The 23,817-nt window shown below is 36.2% G+C and overlaps 1 protein-coding gene across 1 annotated transcript in view; it reads left to right on the forward strand.

Annotated features, from left to right (window-relative positions):
• Positions 1 to 23,817, forward strand: part of POSTN (periostin) — a 39,364-nt gene that overhangs the window by 3,270 nt on the left and 12,277 nt on the right. The window contains exons 3-17 of the mRNA XM_019474869.1: positions 5,816 to 5,880; positions 7,180 to 7,337; positions 7,983 to 8,147; positions 8,958 to 9,104; positions 11,590 to 11,731; positions 12,924 to 13,136; positions 13,294 to 13,428; positions 14,295 to 14,443; positions 14,987 to 15,123; positions 15,879 to 16,009; positions 18,666 to 18,796; positions 18,966 to 19,068; positions 19,435 to 19,502; positions 20,086 to 20,131; positions 22,886 to 22,933. Of these exons, the coding sequence (XP_019330414.1) occupies positions 5,816 to 5,880; positions 7,180 to 7,337; positions 7,983 to 8,147; positions 8,958 to 9,104; positions 11,590 to 11,731; positions 12,924 to 13,136; positions 13,294 to 13,428; positions 14,295 to 14,443; positions 14,987 to 15,123; positions 15,879 to 16,009; positions 18,666 to 18,796; positions 18,966 to 19,068; positions 19,435 to 19,502; positions 20,086 to 20,131; positions 22,886 to 22,933 (1,838 nt within the window). The remainder of the gene's footprint in view (positions 1 to 5,815; positions 5,881 to 7,179; positions 7,338 to 7,982; positions 8,148 to 8,957; positions 9,105 to 11,589; positions 11,732 to 12,923; positions 13,137 to 13,293; positions 13,429 to 14,294; positions 14,444 to 14,986; positions 15,124 to 15,878; positions 16,010 to 18,665; positions 18,797 to 18,965; positions 19,069 to 19,434; positions 19,503 to 20,085; positions 20,132 to 22,885; positions 22,934 to 23,817) is intronic.

Genomic DNA, 23,817 nt, shown 5'->3' on the forward strand with positions numbered 1-23,817 from the left:
AAGTCTTTAAAAGATGTGTAGATGCGGCACTTAGGGACATGGTTTAGTGGGCATGGTGGTGTTGGGTTGACGGTTGGACTCGATGATCTTAGAGGTCTTTTCCAACCTTAATGATTCTATGATTCTAAAGTAAGATTTGTATTTAAAACTTTCCTAATGAACATCAACCACTGTTTTAGATGTTGATGTAATGTGGAATAGGGATTTTTTGTTGCTGTGCCAAAGGCTTCCTTTACAGAGGTTAATATGGAAGAAAAATATCCACAGTGTTAACAACACGAGCCAGTCGAAGATGACTCTCTTTGTAAACAAGCTCTTAAATTCTCTTGAAAATGTTTTTCTAATCAACAATAATTCACTAAATAAACTAGAAAGGAGAGCTTGAACAAGAAATGACTGATAATTTGCAATTAGTTAGTCATATTTTTATTCTCCTGGTTGTTAAAGTCATGAGTAAATAGGATCCACATTTTCCAGTCCATTCTTCAAGTTTAAAAAAGTGTTTCTAAATTTAGAAACAATGATAAATTCGGGGGGGGGGATATATATTTGATTTTAAACAGTTACACATAGCTCACATTGAATCCAAGTGAGCTTTTACCAACAGAATACTTTTAAGTTAAAACTGCAACTATAAGACTTTGTAAACTTCAATGAAATTCATTGAACAGTTCTTTACAGAAAGTCAAAGAATTCTATGTTGACAAAGAATTAGATTTGGGTTTGTGCTAGGGAATTGGGGGGGCACAAAAATGATGCAGAGTGTGCATGCATCACCAGCAGTGCTAATATGGCTACAGCCTCTCATGTTCTCTTCAGTGCATCTACATATATGACACTTTCATATTTAAAAAAGTATCCTTTTCCTATCTATTTTTTTCATTTTTCTTCAAAGCCAGCTTTACATTTTGTTTCATTTTTCAGCAGGTTCAACTGTCCTGGCTGACAAAAAATTATATTCATAGTTCTTCTTGAGCATGATCCCTATACTTATTCCCTATACTTATTATTGTAAAACTGATTAAGACTCCCAAACGATTATTTATGTGAGAAAAATGCCTCCAGTAATGATTTTTGCACTGTTAAAATCAGACATGTAAATCAGATAGTAGTCAGGCAAGGACCTGAAATGGGCTTGGATTGTGGTTTCTACTGCTCCTGTTAGGTGTCAGAGGCTTTGCATTTTTTGAGATTCCTGAAAGATGCTACATGTCATAACACAGTGTTGGAAAGGATCCTTAGGAGAAAGACTGAGAAAAGATGTAGATCTTTCCTTCTGAGAAGATGTTTTCAGTGCTCTGACTGCATACCATAAATTAATAGAGCTGAGTTATACTTCAGATACAGTGAGACACTGATTCCAACACACAGTCTTGCCTTTCAAGCACTGCCATGGCTTTGAAGTCTCAACTCTAAAGTCAGTCTAGACATGAAGAATGATACCATGGCCCCACCAGTGCTGAGTAAAAGACCTGATTTTCATGGGCCAAGCTGTCACCCTAAGCTTTCTGCTATTGTAAACTTTATTGGTTACTAATTACTTACTTAAGGAGGTAGAAGAAAGTAACAGAAGTAAGTTCGAGTGGATGTCGTGCAAATCATAATGAACATCCTACCCAGACAAGCAATCTGATTATTCTAAATCCCCAGAATTTGCTTTGGAACTTAATTGACTGTCTGGAATCCTAACCAGTCTCTCCCATTTTGATTTTGTCTTTGTTTTTATAAGCAAATCCAGACAGGTTAGAACTCATTTTTCATACAAATTGCAGATTTGTATGCGTTTGATGATGGTAATAATGATCAATTTCCAGTCAAAGTAGACTGTGTGTGGTCATTTGCCCCACCTCTACCTTCGCTTTTTCAGGACCCATAGGTTTATATTTTTTATCAGAATCTTTCCTTCTCCTCCAGGTGGCATTATAATACTGACTTCCCTTTTCCTTCAGTGGACATGCTGCAAGTCATCCAAGATACTTAACCTTATGCGTAAAGTCTGCCATACCACTGGCTTCTTTGGCACTACATTTTAGTCCACTGCAGACACATTGGGAAGAAGGGTATTTCCTGAAAATGACTTAGACTGAAACTTGGATATTCTCAAAGTCAGTTTTGGAAAACAACCTACTCCTGTGGTTTTATTCCTAGATAGATGTCATGTCTTCCCACGAGAGAAAGTCTGCTCTCAGCACAACTCTGACAGGGAATTCATTACTTTGCTGAGATCCGGAAGTAAAATGAGTTATGTAGCAATAGATACCTTCATGTGTCAGGAAAAATAGTTTGAAGCAATAAGCAATTTGGACTCATTGAACTAAAGTCAGGTGGTGACTTCATTCTCTTCACTGACTAGAATTTAGAGGCATGTAAGCTGTAAAACATTTTACAGAGCCTGTGTAAGGCCCTAAGCAAGAAGCCTGCTACAGCCAACCATATGAAGACACTGAGCAGTGGGGCTGGGTGGATATGGGCGTGAGAGTCTATATAAAACTATCACCTACCTTCTCCCTCCTCTTTTAACACTCCTACCATTGTACAAGCACTCACAGAGCAAGGCTAGAGGGAGAAAACAGTGTGTATGACAGTAAGTTAAGTCATAGAACTCCTGCGGGTTTTTTTTGTAGCTGTTAATAGAGCATCTGTTATAACTTAGTCTTAGCTGTTAATGGGAGTTTTATACTCTGTGTACTCAAAACAGAAATGCAGACATGACTAAAGAGGTTACTGTAATAAGAATGTTAACCCACAGGACAATGGCTCTTCTCACGTTAATATCTCCATGTTAACAAGTCCTTCCTAACTTGTATATTTGATCTATAAAATGTTAATTTAAGAATGCTTTTATTATTTACGCTTCCTAACCACTGCTCTAAATTTCCAATTGGGATGCAACTTAAAGGTTTGCCAAAATCGAAGTCTATTGGACCAGAAGTCTTTCCACTGTTTCTCTGCAGTATTTTATCTCCATGCCAGCAAGGAGTAGAAACAGATGAGTCACAGAGCTGATCTGAATAAACTGAAAACTGGCTCTGTTAGCCAAGAATAACAAGGACATAAGGTAGTGTTGCTCTGCCCCTTTTTCCTTTGGAATATACTCATTTGGATGAGGTCAGAATAACTTTGTGCTAAAAAAACCCCAACAACTAACCAAACAAAAAAACCCACCCCAAAACCAAAAAAAAACATCAAAACCTCCAAAAACTCAAGAATGCAGCATTGCTTGTTATCTCAGTTACTGCTTTCTTCATTTGGGCACCATCTTATATTCAACTAGTAGGGAGATACAGATGAGGATAACTTACGGTGTGAGATGGTACTTCCCCTGTGTACTGTGTCTATACAGGATTGGTGCTGAGGAACTCCATCTTGCACTGAGTTTTATCTGGTTATAACCTTATCTTGGGATCCTCCATACAGACCCCTTTTCTCCCATTCCATCTTCCTCACTACATTTTGAGCACAGCTGATACATGGACCTTCTAATTGCAGTCAACTGTAAGGGAACATGAATACTGTAAGTAGGAATTTACAGTAACCCTTGATGACTTAAAAAAGCCTGGGCTGTACATAACAAGTTACATGGTAAAAAGGCACTGATCTTGTAATGCTTGGCTGAAGAAGCATTTTCTTTCTTAACTATGTTCTTCAGCCAATTTTCTGCCTTTCATTAATTGTGTCATTGTTGGATATGGTAAGAAGACTAAACTTGTTGTGTCTTAGTCTATGCTTATAACTCAGCTTCCTCTTTCCTTTTCCCAAAAGCTAATTAAGACTGCAGCCTTTCATAGCTGCTCATGGGGTGAGGGGGAGATATTTTCTATTCCATGGAAGGAAAAAATATTTTCTCATGACAAAGCAGTTCACACAGTTCGGAGAATATTCTGACTCTTATTCTACTACACAGTTTTCTTTAATCAGATTTTTTTTTTTTTTCATTATTGGTTTCTGGCAGGGATGTAACAAGGAGGAAGAGTATAAGGTTTTTTTCCTCATTAGTTAGAAAATCTGTAGCCTAAACTGTATGCTAGTCTTGCGTTCCCAAGAAATAGCCATTCAGTGAATTGCTTTAAAGAAAGAGATGTATTAAAAAGAACTATACAAATACTTTCAATATATGGCTTCTCAGTTGAAAAGATGCACATAGCAGAATGGTGAATATGTCGTGTATACATGTATATGATGTAATGGAGATAAAATATTTTCACAGCACAGAGAAATGAAAGACTATCTGGGTTTTTTTTAAATTCTTTAATCTTCACCAGCTCTATCAGATTGCTGTCAATTATGGAATTATAATCCTCACTTTTAAAATCATGTTTTGTAATGCTAATGTTCTTCCAGTCTACTTTCATTTTTTAATTTCTTCAAGTAATTTGGATGTTGAAGGTCTTAAGTCAACTTTTCATTTGAATAAGCTGTTCATTTTAATGTGTTTGTGGTTAATGTTTTGTCAGCTTTAGTTTATGAAAAATGAGAGAAGTATACTCAGCTGCCACCAAAGAGTCTACAAATTAAAAGCTGGAATGTAGTGGTAAAGACTCAGCAAAAACGTTCAAGGAATTGGTGTTCAGAACTCCAGCACTGCCAACATCAGCCGCACCTATAAAAACAGATCTGTTATGTAAAACCATGATGGCAATTTTTTCTTGTCATTCACAGTGTACCACAATTTGAAAAGTAATATCTGAAGTCTAATGTCTTAAAGTTTATGTTTTAGACTTTGGTAAGATTGTATAATTTGTTGGCATTCCCTCTCCCGAGGAGCCAAAATCAACTCTGTGATAACTAGTGAATTTGCACTTTTCTGTAAGAGAGGAGAATTTGTCAAGCAAATCTATGGTACGCTTTTTATTTCTGTCACATTAATTAAGAAGACATTATATCTTATAAGACCATCAATGCTAAGTTGAGTGTTACAGTATAGAATTATCAGTTAGCCCTGATTTGCTGTTATGTATAGCTTACACATATTCAAGAATGAGAATATTTTATTGACATCATTATATAACAGTTCCTGGTCCCTGGTATTGCTGAATTTTATGTATGCTGTGATGACATACTCTTTTAACTCTGTTTTTGATTTCTTGTAGTCTGGTTTTCATCCTCACTACATTTACCAGTGAACTTTCCCTTGTGTCCATCCATCCAGTCTTTAGTGACTTCCTTCTCTATAACGGGCTTTAATGTCTGTTCTTAATTAGTTTTCTCCCTCATTCCTGAACTTCTTCAGTCTTCCTTGAATACTGAGGTTCTGCCATCCCTCTTTCTATCACCATACAATCCACAGGACCTTCTCCTAAATACCTGTTTAGTTCCTATATCCAGTATGTAGGTGACCTCATGTAGTTTTGTCATTTTAATTTCAGTTCATTTAATTTTTTTCTTTTTCCTTTACAACCCTGGTGCCACCAGTTTTTCTCAATGTTCTCACCTTCTTTATTTTTCCCTTTCTTCAAGCCCATCTAATCTTTTCAAAATAGACCAGTTAAATTAACTTTCTTCAGCTGCTGTTCTAGTCACATCATCTTTTAATAACTCTACATGAGTTCCACATCCCCTCCTATGTTCCTTCCTAGCACTTAAACTTAATGATGGCAGTCATTCTGTAAATTCAAAAGCCTTGCATTCAGTAAAATGCAACCAATTTGTAGTCTATACAGAAAAGGTTGAATAATAAAAAAGGGATGAAGACCTGGAGAGCGTGTACTTAGCAATGAAAAATTAATAATAAAAAAATTAAAAATTAGACTCAGCTAAAATTAGTATACACTTGTCCTGTGTATTAATTAATTGTGCTTTTGTCTATATCCTATAGAACTGTCTTATATGAGTGCTGTCCTGGCTATATGAAGATGGATGGTACGAGAGGATGTCCTGCAGGTACAAGCTTATTTTCATATGGATGAGTCAGTATATGAGAAGCATTACAACACAGGAGACTTTCAAAGGTGGTCATCTTGAGAAATGATTGCCTCTTTTTAAAAATTACTGCCTGAGAATACACAGCTTCATTTGCATACAGCTAACACAGTTAAAAATCAGCCAGCACTGAATTTGGTCATGCAGTTTAAGTTGAATTTCCCAGCTCCTTCCAGTTGCTGGATTGGAGAGGAATGATAGTGTCTTCAGTTCCCAAAGCTGCCAAAGAAGAACTTTTATTCCTATTCCAATCACGCCCCAGAATAACCTAACGCATACCAGTGAGGTCAGAAACCCAGGACATGAGGTGTGGCATATCTAAATTCTGTTTATTCCTTTTCCTGAGAAGACTTGAACCGTATTTACTAAAAGAGTGTTATAGGCTTTAAATAAACTAAGAAGGAGTGAAAATGAAGACAGGAATTCTTGATTTCTTCTATTCGTGCTATTCTGCTTTGCATAAATAAAATTAATTGCAGCAGGGAAGAGTAATCTGGGAAGGAATATATTAAATAACTTTAGATCCCTATAGCTGAACTAATCCTTTTAGGTTCAGTAATAGAGTTAGGCATATCCGAGGCAGGCTTCAGTTTGTTTAGATGAATTAATCTCACTTTAGTTGTTTACATTAGGATGAGGTCAGTCACACTCTAGAATTGCCCGTTCCCCTCCATGACCATAAAAAGAGCCAAGAACAACTAGCTCACGTGCAGATGCTTCACTTCTAGATGCCTAGAATCAGGAGAGATTAATCCTGTTCTCATGTAGCAGTGTTTTAACTGTGAGACTATGGCCATTCTTACTCTCTGGATGAATCAATATATGCACAAACCACACACTGGAAGAAGAGAAAGAGGCCTCACAGGAAGAATTCTGGTGCACCGTGACCAAATGAGACCCACTTCATTGAAATTTTTGTTGATTATAGATGGAATTTACTCCTGTCCTCAGTGGATTACTTCCTATTTCAGGTTGGGTTGGCACAAAACAAGACAACTCATCTAAAGAAAACATTACAATATTTGTTTTTTTGATCTAATTTTTCATTAAGCAAACCAAAAAAATAAATAACAAGCAGATGCATTTAGATGGTTTTTGAGTATGTTGACAATGGAATTGTAATCCAACACATTGTTTTAATATTGATTTAAACAGTTTCAGAAAGGCAATACTATTGTCCAATGAAAAGAAATGGAGTAGATTTGATTGTGAGAAACTGACTGAAGAGTTTACAGTATTCTTATCTCATGTTTATTTTAGTTGCTCCTATTGATCATGTATATGGTACACTTGGTATTGTGGGAGCTACGTCCACACAGCAGTATTCTGATATATCAAAGCTGAGAGAAGAGATTGAGGGACGAGGATCATTCACTTTCTTTGCACCAAGCAATGAAGCCTGGGAACAATTAAATTCAGTAAGGCTGTGTGTGTGTGCGCGCATGCATGTATTAAAGTGTGTTTCTCTTTCAGCTAATGTTGTTTTAGCTGCAACAGCTAGTCTATGATAAGGTAGACTAGAAAAAATATTGATATTTTAGATATAAAAGGACATTAAACAAGTTATTATAAAATAATTTGCATGTTTAACGTACATTGCTGAAGCTAGAGAGTCTGAATTTATTTTCAGGAGTACTAAGCAACTGTAAGTGTTTCTTATTTAAGCACTTGAATGACAATTAATAATATTGTTAGTGTTATTAGCATAACTTTGGAAACTGACAGGAATTCCAGCAATTGCATGATGTAGAGTATAATTGTAATTTGCCAGTGATTCAGGTGTCCTTCTTTAAGTAATGTTTTTAGTTAAATAAATATTGAATCAAAGCTCCTCCAATGACTTGTCTGCGATGAGACCTCTTGTCTTCCATTTGTGAGCAAATCAGACTAAAGCATCATTTAAGTAGAGCCAGACTGATACGTATCAAAGTCATGTCTCCTAACAGGAAATATCCATTGTTGAATATATTGAAAGCACATGTTAAGGTAAAGCAATATGTACAACTTTCTGACTGGAAGAATGTTTTGAACCTTCTAATTAATTAAGTTCCTTTCTTCTTCAGGAAATTCACAGAAATTTGGTTGACAATGTAAATATTGAACTGTATAACGCTCTCCACCACCACATGGTAAACAAACGCATGTTGACAAAAGATCTTAAGAATGGCATGAATCTGGTGTCTATGTATAATAACCAGAAATTGCTTATTAACCATTATCCTAATGGGGTAAGTCTATTCTCTTTTTTTTTTTCCCTAATATAATTATTCAGTTATAGTCATTAGTCTTTCCTTTATTTCCTTCTATAGCTAAGAAAATAGGTTATAGAAAGTTTAACATCTAGCAAGTCAGTTGCCACTGACAAAAATAAATAAATTTTCTCTTGAAGAAATTTTGTCTGCTGTGTAGACTAATCACTAAGAAAAAATTAATGAGCATGTGCTGTTTGCTGTTTAGAAATTGAAGTTCAAATGAGAATGAACTTTCTTCCTAAAAGACAAAGCCGTTTATGGCCAAAATATATGATCATAATAAAACTGAGAGCAAAATCTACTACTAATCTTCATGTGTTTACAAAATAATATTAAATCAGATCTTTTATTTGAATTGCACACATCTATTATTTAGCTGGAAAACAAAACATTTTTATAAATGCTAGAAATATCTCAGTCAAGTCGCTCTTCTTTGTTGCCTTAAATGCATCAAAATGTTTATGTTGGACTACAGTTTACATCAGTAAAAGCCAATACAATCACCATATTAACCAGATATGCAAAACAAATCTGAATAATCGCAATAAGAAATGAAACATGGATATGAAATCAATGTAGCCTGAATAAATCTGCTGCTAGCTTTCCAGAAGCTTAGTCAGCCTTTCAAATCTTACAAGGTTTTACTTAAAATTTAAAATAAAAACTGAAAGAACAACAGTGAATACATAATGTACAGTACATACATTGCCAATCTCTAAGAATCAGATTCTAAGTATATGATCAAATTAATGCTTAATCTTCTACTGCTTGATTCTTCAAATACAGGTTGTTACTGTTAACTGTGCCAGGGTCATCCATGGCAACCAGATTGCTACCAATGGTGTTGTTCATGTCATTGATCGTGTCCTGACCGCTGTTGGAAATACCATTCAAGATTTCATTGAAGTCGAGGATGATCTTTCATCTCTCAGAGTAAGTGGACAAAAATAAAAACGCTTCTCTGGTTTTTAGTTTTTTCTTCTTTCTTTTCTGTTTGTGTATGATACCTGGAAGTAAGAAGGGTTAGTTCAGTAAGAGATAGAAAAAAATTAAATTAATAACTCCAGCTAATATTGCTAATCTAGCTATATAAAAAGGCAAAGTATATTTTACATAAGGAGTCTGCTTCTGGTCTTTTGTGGACAAATAAGACCATATCAGTAGGACAGAATGTGTCCCTGTACATAAAAAAGTGTGTCTTCTGTTCAAGCACTGAAGTAATGAAACGTGTGAGCATTAGTTAGAGTGTCTGGTGCTAGATAAATAAGAATAATTTCAAAATGGATCATAGAAAATGGTAAAAACCCCAAATAAATTCCAGAAGCTGACTCATAGCAAGTTTCAGAACACCAGTAGATACACGTAGGTAGGTTTTTTCTTTCAGAGAGGAAACAGGTTTTTTTCTGTCCAAGTTTCTAATTTCTCCTTCTTCTAGAAGTTGTGTCTGCTTAGTGTAATGGGAGCTCATGCTGCACATGTTTAAAAAAATATGCCATGGTCTTGCAAATAGCTGTTGTCCTTTTCCCTTCTCTATCTCCTCAATAAATACAAAAAAATATTTTAAATGCAGAGGCATAAAGGTGGAAAAGACCCTCTCAATCCCTCAAATCTGGTCCATGACAGTTATAGGCAACCGCATCATTTAATCCCTTTAAAAAACCTGAATATAAAAGCCAACCCTTTCTAGTCTCCAGCTGAAAAAGAAGCCCTCTCTATTTCATTTTTTCCTGTGCACTCTTTCTTGTATCTTTTCTATTTGGGTTTAACTTTTGTGAACTGTAAGCAGACATTTTCACCTAATCCTATATAAGGTCTTACTTGTTTCTTTTATACTAACTTGCATACCTCCCTAACTCTGCTTGAAAAAAACTTACTGGCTTCCAGGATACATGCTAGCATCGTGCTTGTTTTTGTTTCAGTTGCATCACATTGCACTCTGCCTTTCTGACTTTTCAAAGGTGAAGTCTCTGTTTATAGCACATACACCTGCTAATTCCTGTGTGAGTGCTTCTGCACTTCATACTGCTTTAATGACTTTGGCTCCAAAAGCAAATGTGCTATTGAAACCATTAAGCAAAATCAGCCCTGAAACTCTGATACGACATTTCTTTTAGGATGGTTATTCTCATCTTCCAGTTTGCCAGTTTCATATGCACTTTATCTTTCTGTCTTACATTGAGCTAATAGTATTTCATATTTAACTCAGCAAATTCATTGCTCAAGTCCATATGTGTTCAATTTTACATATGTTCTTTTTCTAGCAAATCTGTTCATAATTTATATTGGCATACTCTATCATATTACCATTTTAATCCATCATACATTCTCACAATATCTTTGATTACTTTTCCTGCATTGTTCTTTTTCTTCAGTCTTTGATTCTAATGAGGACAGGTTGCAGCCACCAAAGAAATACATATTGTTATAGTATTGTCTTTTAGGATTAATCCAATAATGGAAACACCCAAATTGTGAGGCTGTACAAAGGAGACTTATAAGCAAATTAAGAAGATTTCTTTAAGGAATAAAAGGGAAATTATATTTTTTTGAAAAATATTGAACTGGGGTTTGTTTAGTTCAGACTGCTTACCTCTTCTTCTTACCTCACCTCAGAAAGTAGAGAATTTTTCATTAGTTGTGTTTAACTTTACTTTTTTAATGTCCAGAACTGAGTAACATTTTAGGGACTAAAAACCTGGAGATAATTTTTCCTGGCCTCAAAGCCTGAGATAGAATAGAATAGAATAGAATAGAATAGAATAGAATAGAATAGAATAGAATAGAATAGAATAGAATAGAATAGAATAGAATAGAATAGAATAGAATAGAATAGAATAGAATAGAATAGAATAGAATAGAATAGAAACCTTGAGCCATTCCCACTCATCCTGTCCCTGGCTACCAGGGAGAAGAGATCAGCACCTCCCTCTCCACTTCCCCTCCTCAGGAAGCTGTAGAGAGCAATGAGGTCGCCCCTCAGCCTCCTGTTGTGATTCAAAACCTCCTCCTTGTATTTAATCAAATTAGTCATACACCTGTGATACATTTTTTTATTATTTCTGGGACAAATTATTAGCTTTGATAGACTATTGCTTTGATCTAATTTATCAAAACCGTATGTTCACATTTGTCACTTAAAAATTCAGGCCATAATAATAAAAATTTCTGCCCTGTTGTCACCTCTATTAGAATTTATTGATTACTGTGTGCTAAATTAAGGAAGTAACTCAGTATAGCAAGACACGTTTTCCCACAAAATTAGTTTTCTATTCCTTTGTCAATTCATTTTTTCATCTTTCTATAACACTGATCTCAGTCTAGCATTAAAGTACCTATGGGCACTAGGTGAAACTAGACAGATAATGTATTTTGGTAATATTTTAAATAACCAGCATTGAAAACCAAATTTATTTTCTAGGCTGCTGCCATCACATCAGATGTCTTGGATATTCTTGGAAGGCCTGGTCATTACACACTTTTTGCTCCTACTAATGAAGCTTTTGAGAGACTTCCAAGGGGGGTCTTAGAAAGGATCATGGGTGACAAGGTGGCTTCTGAAGGTATGTAACCTTTTTTTGCAAATGAGAAATACAGGTGAGTAGATCAGGAGGTAGAAACTACATTATCCTAGTAGCTCTGAAATTAGGCGCCTGTACTTTCATACATATAGGAGGAGTTATTTCTTCTGTCTCTGATTTTTCCAGCTACCTAAGGATTCAAATTTACTGAAAACTTAGTTTCCAAAACAGTTTAAAGGAAACTGTGAATATATGGGCACACTGATGTTTCTAATAGGTCAGCTACATAGTTCCAATAGAGATTCCTGCCTCTAGAAATGCAGGGCTATCTGAATGTCATAGCTTTCCCATGAACAGCTTTTTCATACAAAAAGGACATGATCTTGTAAAAGGCAAATTCTGCCCTGCAAGTTGAACTGAATTTATACTATATATTCTGACAAATCATAACAGTCAGCACATTTATTCTTCTGAGAACTACAATAAAACTAAATAATAACTGAATCAGTCTGTTATGTGAACAGTAGTGTAATGGACCACTAAGAAATGGATGGCTACATTTCTATTCTCATTTAGGAGCTCCACTGCAGTAAACAAGCTCTCCATCATTTCATTATAGCCTGATTAAGTCACTGTACAGTATCTCAATGGAGAATGGTGAAAAGAGGGATCTGGGCTAATTTTAATGTGAGACAATGGCTAAAAATGGAATCCTGAAATAACACGCCATTTTTGTTGTGGCTTTTTTATTTTTTTTTCAGTTTGCTTCCAGGAGTTTTTGGCTGATTCTTTTGGTACCCACAGAGGATAGTATACTGAATCTCACTTATATAGTAAGGCATAACAAAATATAAATCTGGGGCTGACTTTGCATAGCCTATAGAGTTCTCTACTCAGAGGTCCATTTGGAGCATATCATCTGCAGTCACCAAGTTATATACTCTGTTACACGCAGATCGCAGCATAACCAGTATAGTTTTCATAATATAAGGGATGCCAAAGATTTTTGACCATAGATGTTGTTTAGAGGCCTATAGTATCAATTCTCATATAAATAACTTTCAATAAAGAATTGATGAGTGCAAATAAGCAAATATGCTAGATAAGCTAGTAAAGTATTAAAAATAGTGTAGATGTAATAATTTATCCCACACCTATATGTGAATTTTATATATATATATGAATATATGTGTCCAAACACCTATATATGAACTTCCTGCTTTTTTATCCACAGCTCTCGTGAAGTTCCATATTTTAAATACTCTCCAGTGCTCTGAAGCCATCACAGGTGGAGCTGTCTATGAAACCTTGGAAGGAAACACAGTTGAAGTTGGTTGTGATGGTGAAAGTCTGGTTGTGAATGGAGTGAAGATGGTGAAACGCAAAGATATTGTGACAAGCAATGGCGTTATCCACCTCATTGATGAAGTGCTAATTCCTGATTCTGGTCAGTGATGTGTATGAAAAACTTCTTACACTGAAGAGGTTTTCTACAATCTTACCTAGATTCCCTCAAATATATTGTGGATAAGCATGGAGAATCCAAATCAGGAAAGGGAATAAATTTTGTGTTAAAATACCTTTTCTTATTCCTTTATTTGCAGCCAAGCAAGTCATTGAGCTTGGGGGTGCCCAGCAGACTACTTTTACAGAGCTGGTGGCACAGCTAGGACTGGCATCTTCTCTAAGACCAGAAGGACAATACACTCTCCTGGCACCTCTGAATGGTGCTTTCTCAGGTTAGTAGCCTTAAAAGATTATGCTCTGAATGTCAAAATAAACAAGAATGTATGCTACCCTGACAGTTTTCCAAATAAGCCCCAGTACTTGCTCTAAGTCCCAAGGAAAGAGAGACGTAGAGAAACAGATGCTTCATCCTTTTGAAATGCATACCATGCAGAAAGACAAAACAAGCCTAACCACCAGGCTGCACAGCTTGTTTTTAGTGGTATCATTTGTTAATCGAAATAGTGTCACTAAAATAGGATACAAAATATGCACAGACAGATTGTGGGAAAGGAAAGATATTAAAAACCTGCCAGTTCCCTTAATCTTTGCATTACTTGCATTAAATTCACAACTTATTTATTCTCAAAAATTTCTACAAGAAGGTTGGTATTTTCCAGTACAGTAAAGCAGAGAGAAACTGATACAAATATATAAACAGGTGTTTACGTATTTGCAGAAGTGACCACATGGGCATGCTGCCCTTCCCCAAAGAATTTGAGTGTTAACTCACCACCACAGAAGCAAATTTGGAAAGGTTTTAAGGTGCACATGCAGAAAGGAAAAGTTGTAATAAGAACTTCAGCAGTAATTCAGAAGATGGAGCAGGCCCACATATAAATCATCTGCCGTATTATTTATAGTAATTAATCAGGGCTATGTCAAAAGTTTATGTCTGAATTTAAGGAATGGCAATTTGCAGAAACTACTTAACAATTTATTTTCTGTGTACACAGATCTGTCCAAGCCTTAACTCAAACATTTCAAAGAAAGATTCCGTATTTCCATGGTCTTTTAATATAGCGTCCACAGTTAACCTTATTTAAATGAAAATTCACTATACAAATCACTATACATTAATATCTAAATGGCTTTATAGATGACACCTTAAGGATGGATCAACGCCTTCTTAAAACGATCCTGCAGAACCACATTATAAAAGTGAAAGTTGGGCTCAACGAACTGTACAATGGACAAGAACTGGAGACAATTGGAGGAAAACTGCTTAGAGTCTTTGTGTATCGCACAGTAAGTGAATGGGGCTTTCTAACAGTATGTATCCCAATGAAAATGAAGAATCATGAAAGAATAAAAGACAAAGCTGAATGAAATCTCTGACATTTACCATTATGACTATCTAGCAAAAAATCTTTAAGCTTTTAAGCTAGGAAAAAATGAAAATCTAATCTTTATCGACGGGAACTTTGTTTGCATGGAAGACTCTTTGGGAAAACGAAACAGGATTCCAGATTTGGCACTCCAAATTACACAACTACAAATTTTTAAAGCTAGTTTTTAGAACTAATTAAGAACATTCTCAAGGGAAACAAAAAATATCAAGTTTGGAAATATTTACACCATATTAACTTACTCTAGATTTTGCTACTTTTGCTTTCTCAAGCAATACCAGATTTCCTGGCAAGAACACAGAATCTGACTGTAGGAAATACATATGAATATTACTTTTAAATTTAGGAGCCTGTTGGGAAGTATGGACCCAGCTCATTTTATCAAATATGATTAAATGTGTATCATTGTGTGCATAGCTACAGTTGTTTCTTTTTTAATCAGGCTGTATGTATTGAAAATTCATGCATGGTCAGAGGAAGTAAAGAAGGAAGGAATGGTTTTATTCACATCTTCAGACAGATCATCAATCCAGCAGAAAAGACATTGCATGAAATGCTGAGAAATGATAAGCGTTTTAGGTGAGTAGCAGTTTTGACAGCACTGAGATTTTCCTACAGAAGGTAACTGTATATACAGCACAGCTGGTCTGAGAAAGTGGACTGTGGGTTGTTGGATTTTGGGGGGCAGAGATGGCAAGGAAGAGGTTATTACCTCCTCAAAAAAAAAGGGGGGGGAGGGAGGGGGAGGGAGAAAAAGTGTTCTTCTCCAGCTGTATGCTGAAAGGGCTCCCAGACTTTATGCTAGAATGGTTGTTTACAGCACATAGGAGTCAGTAAGACACCAGAATGAGAGGATTAAGAGGACAAAAGGGATTGGATGATACATCCAGAACTGTAAATGCAGCGGAGTCTGGAGGTTTAATTAACAAGTAGTACAATTCCATACGGGTGCAGCATGATTGCATACCCTTCCAGTACATATTTCTGTCCCCTTCCTGCAAGTATCTCAATACTCTTAGAGAGAGCAACTACCCTTGGCATCCTCCCTTCACCTCTTTATCTGTGGGGTTTTTATTCGATGAATTCTGCTCTGATCCAGGCTGCCAATATTTCTTTTTTTCTCAAATCCTTTTTTCCCCTCAGTCTGCTACTCTTAAGACTGTCTCTTTTTCCCTCATTTTCCTCCTCCACTGTCTTTATTTCTGGGAAATAGTGAGAGTGTTTGAAGATTGATGCACTATCAGAAAAAATGAGGGAACTAAGTGCCTGGACCGAAGTATAGTTACTACATTTCAACAGAATATATTTGTGTTTTGTCTCTTTGTTGTAAACAGTGTTTTCCTCAGTCTGGTGAAAGCTGCAGATTTAGATGATGTTCTGTCACGTCCTGGACAATGGACTCTGTTTGTTCCAACTAATGATGCCTTTAAAGGTTTGACTGATGACGATAAGGATATATTGATAAGTAAGTACCATAAGAAAACGAGAAATATAAGCAAAGGTAAAATCGATGGGAAAGGTGGCTAGTGCATTTCTTATTGTCTGATAAAACAATTTACCTTTTGCATAGAGCAGGTCATAAGAATTCCCTAAATTACTTCCTTCTTGGGGGACAGAGAAAATACCTTTTTGGAAAAAAGCATCCAACCTGAATTTAAATTTAAATGTCAAGCCTTGATATATTATTCCAAGGTGTAATTACCTTCCCAGTTAAAATCTGCATTCATTTAATTAGCTTCAACTTTTTATCATTCAACCTTGCTATAGATTTTTTTAAACTGAAAAGTCTCTTCTATCATGTTTCTTTTCTAGTTGTGACCATTGCATCAATAGATACGTAGTATTGACTTTCCTATCTTTCTTCCTTTCTCTTCTCTGCCTCCACCCAGTGAGCTCTGATATCACCTGTGCTCTACAAGTTAAATATTGAATATATATTGCTAAATGCCAATTTATGTAATTTCTTTTCATCTTACACTTTTAAATTCTTGAATTATATAGATTTTTCACAAGATTTAAAAGTAGCTTCTTTAATGTCATGCTTTATTTCCATAAGAGAAGAAATGCACAGTGAATACTTCAAATCTCCCGCAGAATTTCCCACTAGAGGGGTAGACTGTGGCCACAGCACTGTAAATATTTTTATTTTATTTGAAAGTAATGTGAATCTGGCCTGTGCACAAGTGCAGGAGGAGTGGTTGTCTTGAATCTCACATCCAGAAGGTCAGTCACATTTTCCGTTCCTGCACTTTTCAGATCAAAGTTTGAAGACATGAAGCCAAATCCCATGAATCCCTAATGACTTCAAAGAGTCCAGCTCAGAGCATTGTTAAGCAGCAACCCCAGCTCTATACAGCCTTTAACTCACGAAGGAGGCACTGTGAATTTGAATTATCTTTTCAGCCATTTAAAGTTATGATAGTGGTCTAAATTACCTTCTAGTGTGGTGTGTCTCTAGTCACTAACAGTAAATTAACTGATGGCTTAAATGACTAACATTTGATAGCTATAAAATGAAATTAAGCTTGTCTCTTTCATTCTGCTTTTCAAGGGGCTTTATGTACTAATTTTTCCTATCATTGTGACTCAGTTTCTACTTACTTTCCTTGCCAGATGAGATTTTAATTTACCCTCATTATTTTTTTGCAACAGAATATCCATTTTTTGTGTCAGATTACTTTCTGGAATTCTGTCTTGTCTTTCTTTAAAGACATTATGTTGCTTTCTCCATAAAAATTAAACCTTAAAATATGTAATTTTTTAAAGGAATATAAAAAATACTTTATTATCTGTAAGAAAGACACAAAACAAAGATTACTTTAACCAGTAAACATTGTGGCATAGAACAAAGGTAATCTGATAGTTTGTGAAAACAGCTTTTGAATGGCCATGTTTAGGCTTTGTATGTAACTTGACGCTATCTATGAATGGTCCAGCCACAAAATCTCAGTGCTAATTTTAGTAGGAAGAAAAAAGAGCATTTAATTACATTTCAGTAGTAAAGTGAATTGCAGTAATATCAGTGATCAAAGCAAAAAGCAGAAAAAGGAAAACGTTCACTGAAAGAGACACCAGGAAAAAATTATAACCAGACAGTATTTCCATTGCAGTTTCATCAAGGCTGAAACTCCTAATAACAATCAATATCAGCATGTAATGCTAATATGAAACTTGTAAAGGAATGGTCAACCTGGCAAGCAGATGTGTTTTAAAACTCCTCTGCTTGGTACCCTGTCTCCTGGGGAGGTTGTGGGTATTCCTACAGCCCATCCTATGACTCCGAACCTCCGTGGACCCAGAGTACCAGAGCGCCCTGTCAGGACACTAACATGGGCTCCAGAATCCATTTCCTTTTTAGGACAGTCTTGAAAATGTTGGCTTTTTTTCTTTTCTTCCCAAATAGGAATGTCAAACTTTGAAATACGGAAGTCATCCCTAGAATAGGGTTTATTTCCCCTTTCCCAACTTCTCCAAGCTGCGTCTGTTCTCTGTAAGAACAGACAAAAGCAAAACTCCAAATGACTCCTTCTTTTCTGCCTGAAGTAAATAGCAACTTTCTCCTGCCCTAGATCGGAAAAGGTGTCTGTATAGAAAGAGTTGTGAGTTATCCCCAGTCATCTCAGAGGGGTGTTTCCATAAGAGAATAATTATATCAATTGTTAGCTATGTTTCCCTTTAACTGCAACAATGTTAAGGCTGGAGTTTATCTTGTAGCTTGGTGAAATATGATATTGTCGACTGCTTAGTAGTCCTGAAATTAATGTGTTTGCAAATGATTTGCGGAGCATATTTAAGAAAAGGGCAAAAAATTCTGATTAGAGGTGCAAGCAATTAAGAGAAAATAATACAGAAAAATAGGAAAACGCTGGCTGCTTTTCTGTTCTTTTGTATAGGAGTTCTCATAGCATCCTTATGATTATATTCTGGGTGCCTTTTTGTCATATGGTTGTTTTTTTCCCTTTATCATAATTTTAACAAATTCAAATGGTATGTGTTCATGGTGGTTTCATTCATACTATGCTTAATTCTTGCTCAAACCTGTGTGAATCCTTAGAATTTCCAGAAAGAACTATCCATTACCATTTAATTTTTAATCCTACTTTTCTTTTCTTTTTAAATAGGAGACAAAAATGCTCTCAGGAATATTCTTCTTTACCACTTGACACAAGGAGTTTTCATTGCAAGTGGCTTTGAGCCTGGTGTGACAAACATTCTTAAAACCATCCAAGGAGGGAAACTCTACTTGAAAACAGTTAAGTGTTGAAAAACAGTCTCCCTGACGCAGCCTTGTGACAGGGATTTGACATTCCGTGTATATCCACATTACAGAATGGGATGCATTTCTCTGAATATTATATTAGGGTTTGGGGTCGTTTTTTAATGTCCCTGATAACTTGTGTTCTCTTTTCATCCTTTACCAGGTGAATGATACTCTTGTGGTTAATGAACTGAAATCAAGAGAATCTGATCTCATGGCAACCAATGGTGTCATTCATGTTATTGATAAACTCCTATATCCAGCAGGCGAGTATTAGTTCATGGAATTTATACACACTCTTCTGAATCTGTTTACATGTTACGTAGGTGCAATAACTTAAAGTTAATTCCTTTAAAGAAATTCCTGTATGGAATAAGAAACAGAAAATTCACCTCACTACTCATTTTGTGGAAGAACCTTGCTTGAAACCATGGCAACTCTTTGAAACTCTGTGAAAGAAGTATATGGAAGACAAGATGCTGTAGGCCATCTTCCACTAATATGGAAGAATGTATATGTACAAGTACAAGATTGTGTGAGTGTTTGAGAGTGACTACATCTCCTAATCACTGTAAATGAAAGTAAAATGAACACATGTATGTTTCCTCTTACGTGTCTATTTCTTTTATCAGATCTGCCTGTTGGAAATGATCAATTGCTCACAATCCTGAAGAAGTTGATTAAGTATATTCAAATCAAGGTACTCTTTAAATAATGATCCCTTCATCTTTTTGGCAGGATCTGTGAAACCATGTACCTTATAATTCATAAGTGATTCTCTGGCCCCTCTGTTTCTTCAGCAGACAACACATTCAATAGCTCTCAGTTACCCAAATATAATAATGAATGATACACTGCACTCAATAGTTAGAATTTATGTTTTTCAACACCAAATAATTGTAGAATATTTGCTTTTAGATAACTTCAATGGGACCTGGCCCAAATCTGTTCTTTGGTTCAGGTATACTTTATCACTCCAGCAAAATAAATCACTTCTAAATCCTTGAGACAATCCCTCTTTGAAAGAAATATTGTGTGGCTAAGTTGCTATGTCATTGAACCCACCAGCCTCAATAGCCTGTGGAGAAAAATAGGCATCCTTATCTATCTCAGCTATCCTCTTGAGATTACATTCTCCTTCAACAATGAATGAGAGGACCTAGGCAAATATCATAGCCTAACTTTTAGATCAATGAGGCAGTGAATCCTACCCACACTCATTAGGAAACTAGATGGCAAGTGTTCTTTTTTTAAATTTTAAAATTACTTTTCTGTATTTATAGTTTGTTCGTGATAGTACCTTCAAAGAGATTCCACTGACGTTTTACAGTAAGTTCATAGTGATTCTCCCCCTCTGTTTCTTCAGCAGACAACACATTCAATAGCTCTCAGTTACCCAAATATAATAATGAATGATACACTGCACTCAATAGTTAGAATTTATGTTTTTCAACACCAAATAATTGTAGAATATTTGCTTTTAGATAACTTCAATGGGACCTGGCCCAAATCTGTTCTTTGGTTCAGGTATACTTTATCACTCCAGCAAAATAAATCACTTCTAAATCCTTGAGACAATCCCTCTTTGAAAGAAATATTGTGTGGCTAAGTTGCTATGTCATTGAACCCACCAGCCTCAATAGCCTGTGGAGAAAAATAGGCATCCTTATCTATCTCAGCTATCCTCTTGAGATTACATTCTCCTTCAACAATGAATGAGAGGACCTAGGCAAATATCATAGCCTAACTTTTAGATCAATGAGGCAGTGAATCCTACCCACACTCATTAGGAAACTAGATGGCAAGTGTTCTTTTTTTAAATTTTAAAATTACTTTTCTGTATTTATAGTTTGTTCGTGATAGTACCTTCAAAGAGATTCCACTGACGTTTTACAGTAAGTTCATTTTAAATATTTCCAGATGGGTTTGAGATTGCTTTTTAAATGTTGCCAATTCTAATCTTGAATTGTAGATCTTTTTTTCAATCAAGAAGAAAGCAATTTCTGGGAAAGTAAGATGTGCCAATGAAGCACAGGAAGAGAAAGACTCAAAGTAGAATGTTTCTGGCTGTTGTGCTACTGTATGTATTTTTTTCCCTTTCCAGATGTGTGACAGGAAAGTAACCTTGAAGTAAGCTGTTCAAACTCTTTGGGGTAGGCAAGATACATATGGAAAAGATTGTTTTTTTCAGTTTTTAGCCAAGGTTCAGTGCTTGGTGTGTAGCAGAGTTATACTGCCTCTCTCTCCAAGACGTAACATTGTACTGTACTGACTCACCAAGATGTAGCATTGACCAAGCTCTGCACTGAGATGCTTTCTTTTTCATAAACGCTTCCAGAGTGTACCTGTTCCACCTGTTTCCCATACGTGCAAATATGAGGCTTGTATGGGAGGTAGTTGTTCTGACCATTTTCTCTTTAGGGAGTAAATGTAAAAAAGGAACCTCTTTTGCTCTCCTGCAGCCTTTCTCAGGGTTTGCATTTAGTTTCTGCATATAAAGTAGAACCTCTTGAAGCAAACTGTCAGAAGATAAAGATCCTGCTGAAGCATTGGCTTGTGAGGGAATATGAATTTAAGCAGATGATTAAATTTCTATAGGATTCTACCCACATTTCTCAGTAGAAATAGAGACCATCACATTAGGCTTTTGAAAATTGAGAACGGACACACTGAAGTTAAAAGACTCTTGGAAAAAAAAATGGAATAATCTATGTTGATAGCAGGTTGAATATGAGTCAACAGTGCGCCCTGGCAGCCAAAAGGGCCAACCGTGTCCTGGAGTGCATCAAGCACAGCATAGCTAGCCGGTCAAGGGAGGTGATTATCCCACTCTGCACTGCACTGGTGCAGCCCCACCTCGAGTACTGTGTACAGTTTTGGGTGCCTCAATATAAGAAGGACATCAAACTATTACAGTGTGTCCAGAGGAGTGAGACCAAGATGATGAAAGGTCTTAAGGGCAAGACTTACAAGGACCAGCTGAGGTCACTTGGCTTGTTCAGCTTGGAGAAGAGAAGGCTGAGGGGTGACCTCATTGCAGTCTACAACTTCAAGGGGAACAGCAGAAGGGGAGGTGCTGCTCTCGTCTCTCTGGTGACCAGCAATAGGACACGAGGAAATGGAATGAAGCTGCACCAGGGGAAGTTCAGACTGCACATTAGGAAAAGGTTCTTCAATGAGAGGGTGGTCGGTCACTGGAACAGGCTCTTCAGGGAAGTGGTCACGGCACCAAGCCTGTCAAAGTTCAAGAGGCATCTGGACGATGCTTTTAGTCATATGGTTTAGTTTTAGGTAGTCCTTTGAGGAGCAGGGAGTTGGACTTGATGATCCTTATGGGTCCCTTCCAACTCGAGCTATTCTGTGATTCTATCTCCCACGGCCAGTGAGAGTAGCATGAGAAGCAATGCCTGTAAACTGAAGGAAGGGAGGTCAATGTCAGACATCAAGAAAGTTGTAACTGTTGATTTAGTTGAATGTGGGAACGGGAAGGCTGGGACGTCTAACAGTGAAGGCTTCTCTACCAGTGAATGGATACGAGTCAAATAATGATCTATCACAAATGTTCAATGAATACTTGAGTCTGTCTTAGGTGTAGAGGGACAACTTGATCTCCCAAGGCACCACAGTCATGCTCTCTGTGACATTCTATCAAGTGTAACATAGTTCTGAATGTCAGAGGGTTTCCTCTGTTTACCAGGTCAGCTCCCTAATGAGAAGAAAAGGGCAAGATTCAAATTTAAGATAACGTCAGGGAATTGTGCAAATCTTTATGCAGGGAACTGTATGAGCCATTATTATTATGTACCTTACATTATCATGGGTTTCATGACCAGTGGGTTTCGTAAGGCACAAACAAAGGCAAATAGCATGCCAGCAGACTCTGTCTGCAGGTGACTTGTGTACATCACCATTTAGTAACTAGAACTGAGATCCATACTCTAGATCCTCTTGAGTTACTTTTCCATCCATTAATATCTGTGATTTTATCCACATCTTTACGACCAGACCACATTTATCTGATCATTACCATAAAGAAACTGTAAGAATGGAATGTGCTTTATATTCCATTTTCTATACTTTCAGAAATTAACATAATTGAAAGCAACGTCCAGCCCATCATCAGAAAGGAAGGTAAATGAGGCCCTTAGTATATATATTTCTGTATATGTTCATATACATATACAGAATATATATTGTATATATTTCTTCAACAGGATGCATTTTGTACATAACAACTCCAGGACATTCAGCACTTTGCTGGAAAAGCAAAGATACAAATATTGCAATTAGAACTGGCTGAAATATTTTGTATAAAAAGATTTCCCACAGTTGTTCTCCCCAAATGGATTTTCTCCTTTTTCTATGTGCATTTTAAAAATATTTTTTAAATAATCTTTTTTCAAACCATTTCTTTTAAGTGCCCCAAATATTATTATATTTTCAATAAAAACATTTCCTTTTTTAAAAAATTAAAACAGTTATTTTAAAAAATGAAGTAGATATGTTTCTTCTTCGAAGAAAAAAAATCAGTTCATTTTTCTATAGTTTTCAATCAGTTCTAAATACCAATATCTGTCAGATGCCTGGAAAGGACAGTTAGCCAAACTTTCTTTTTCAATTTCTCAAGGCAAAAGCATGACTTGAAGATTAGTGGTGGGACTGAAGAGAATAAAAAGTGGGGCTGGGACTGTCAAAATCACTTCTGATTCATAACTTAACTAAAACACCCATTGGTTTCACTAAACCAGGTACACTGCTAATGAGCTCCAGTTTCCCATCGAAATAAAAATGTTCAAAGGGAATCTGGTTGAGCTCAACTGTGGGGAAAAGCAGTTAAAAATATCTTGCAAAAATTTTATCCAGACTGTTTAATCATTGTTTCTGGGAGGACTTCTTCCCGGCAGAAGTTACATGAGCTTGCTTTTTCAGCAGCTTGTCTGTGCTTTATCCCACTTAAGATTAGACACGATCTAGCATATATGCTGACCTTTGTTGCCTAGTCTCCATCATTACAT

Source organism: Aptenodytes forsteri, unplaced genomic scaffold, assembly GCF_000699145.1.
Source record: "Aptenodytes forsteri isolate BGI_AS27 unplaced genomic scaffold, ASM69914v1 Scaffold155, whole genome shotgun sequence".
Taxonomy (NCBI): Eukaryota; Metazoa; Chordata; class Aves; order Sphenisciformes; family Spheniscidae; genus Aptenodytes; species Aptenodytes forsteri.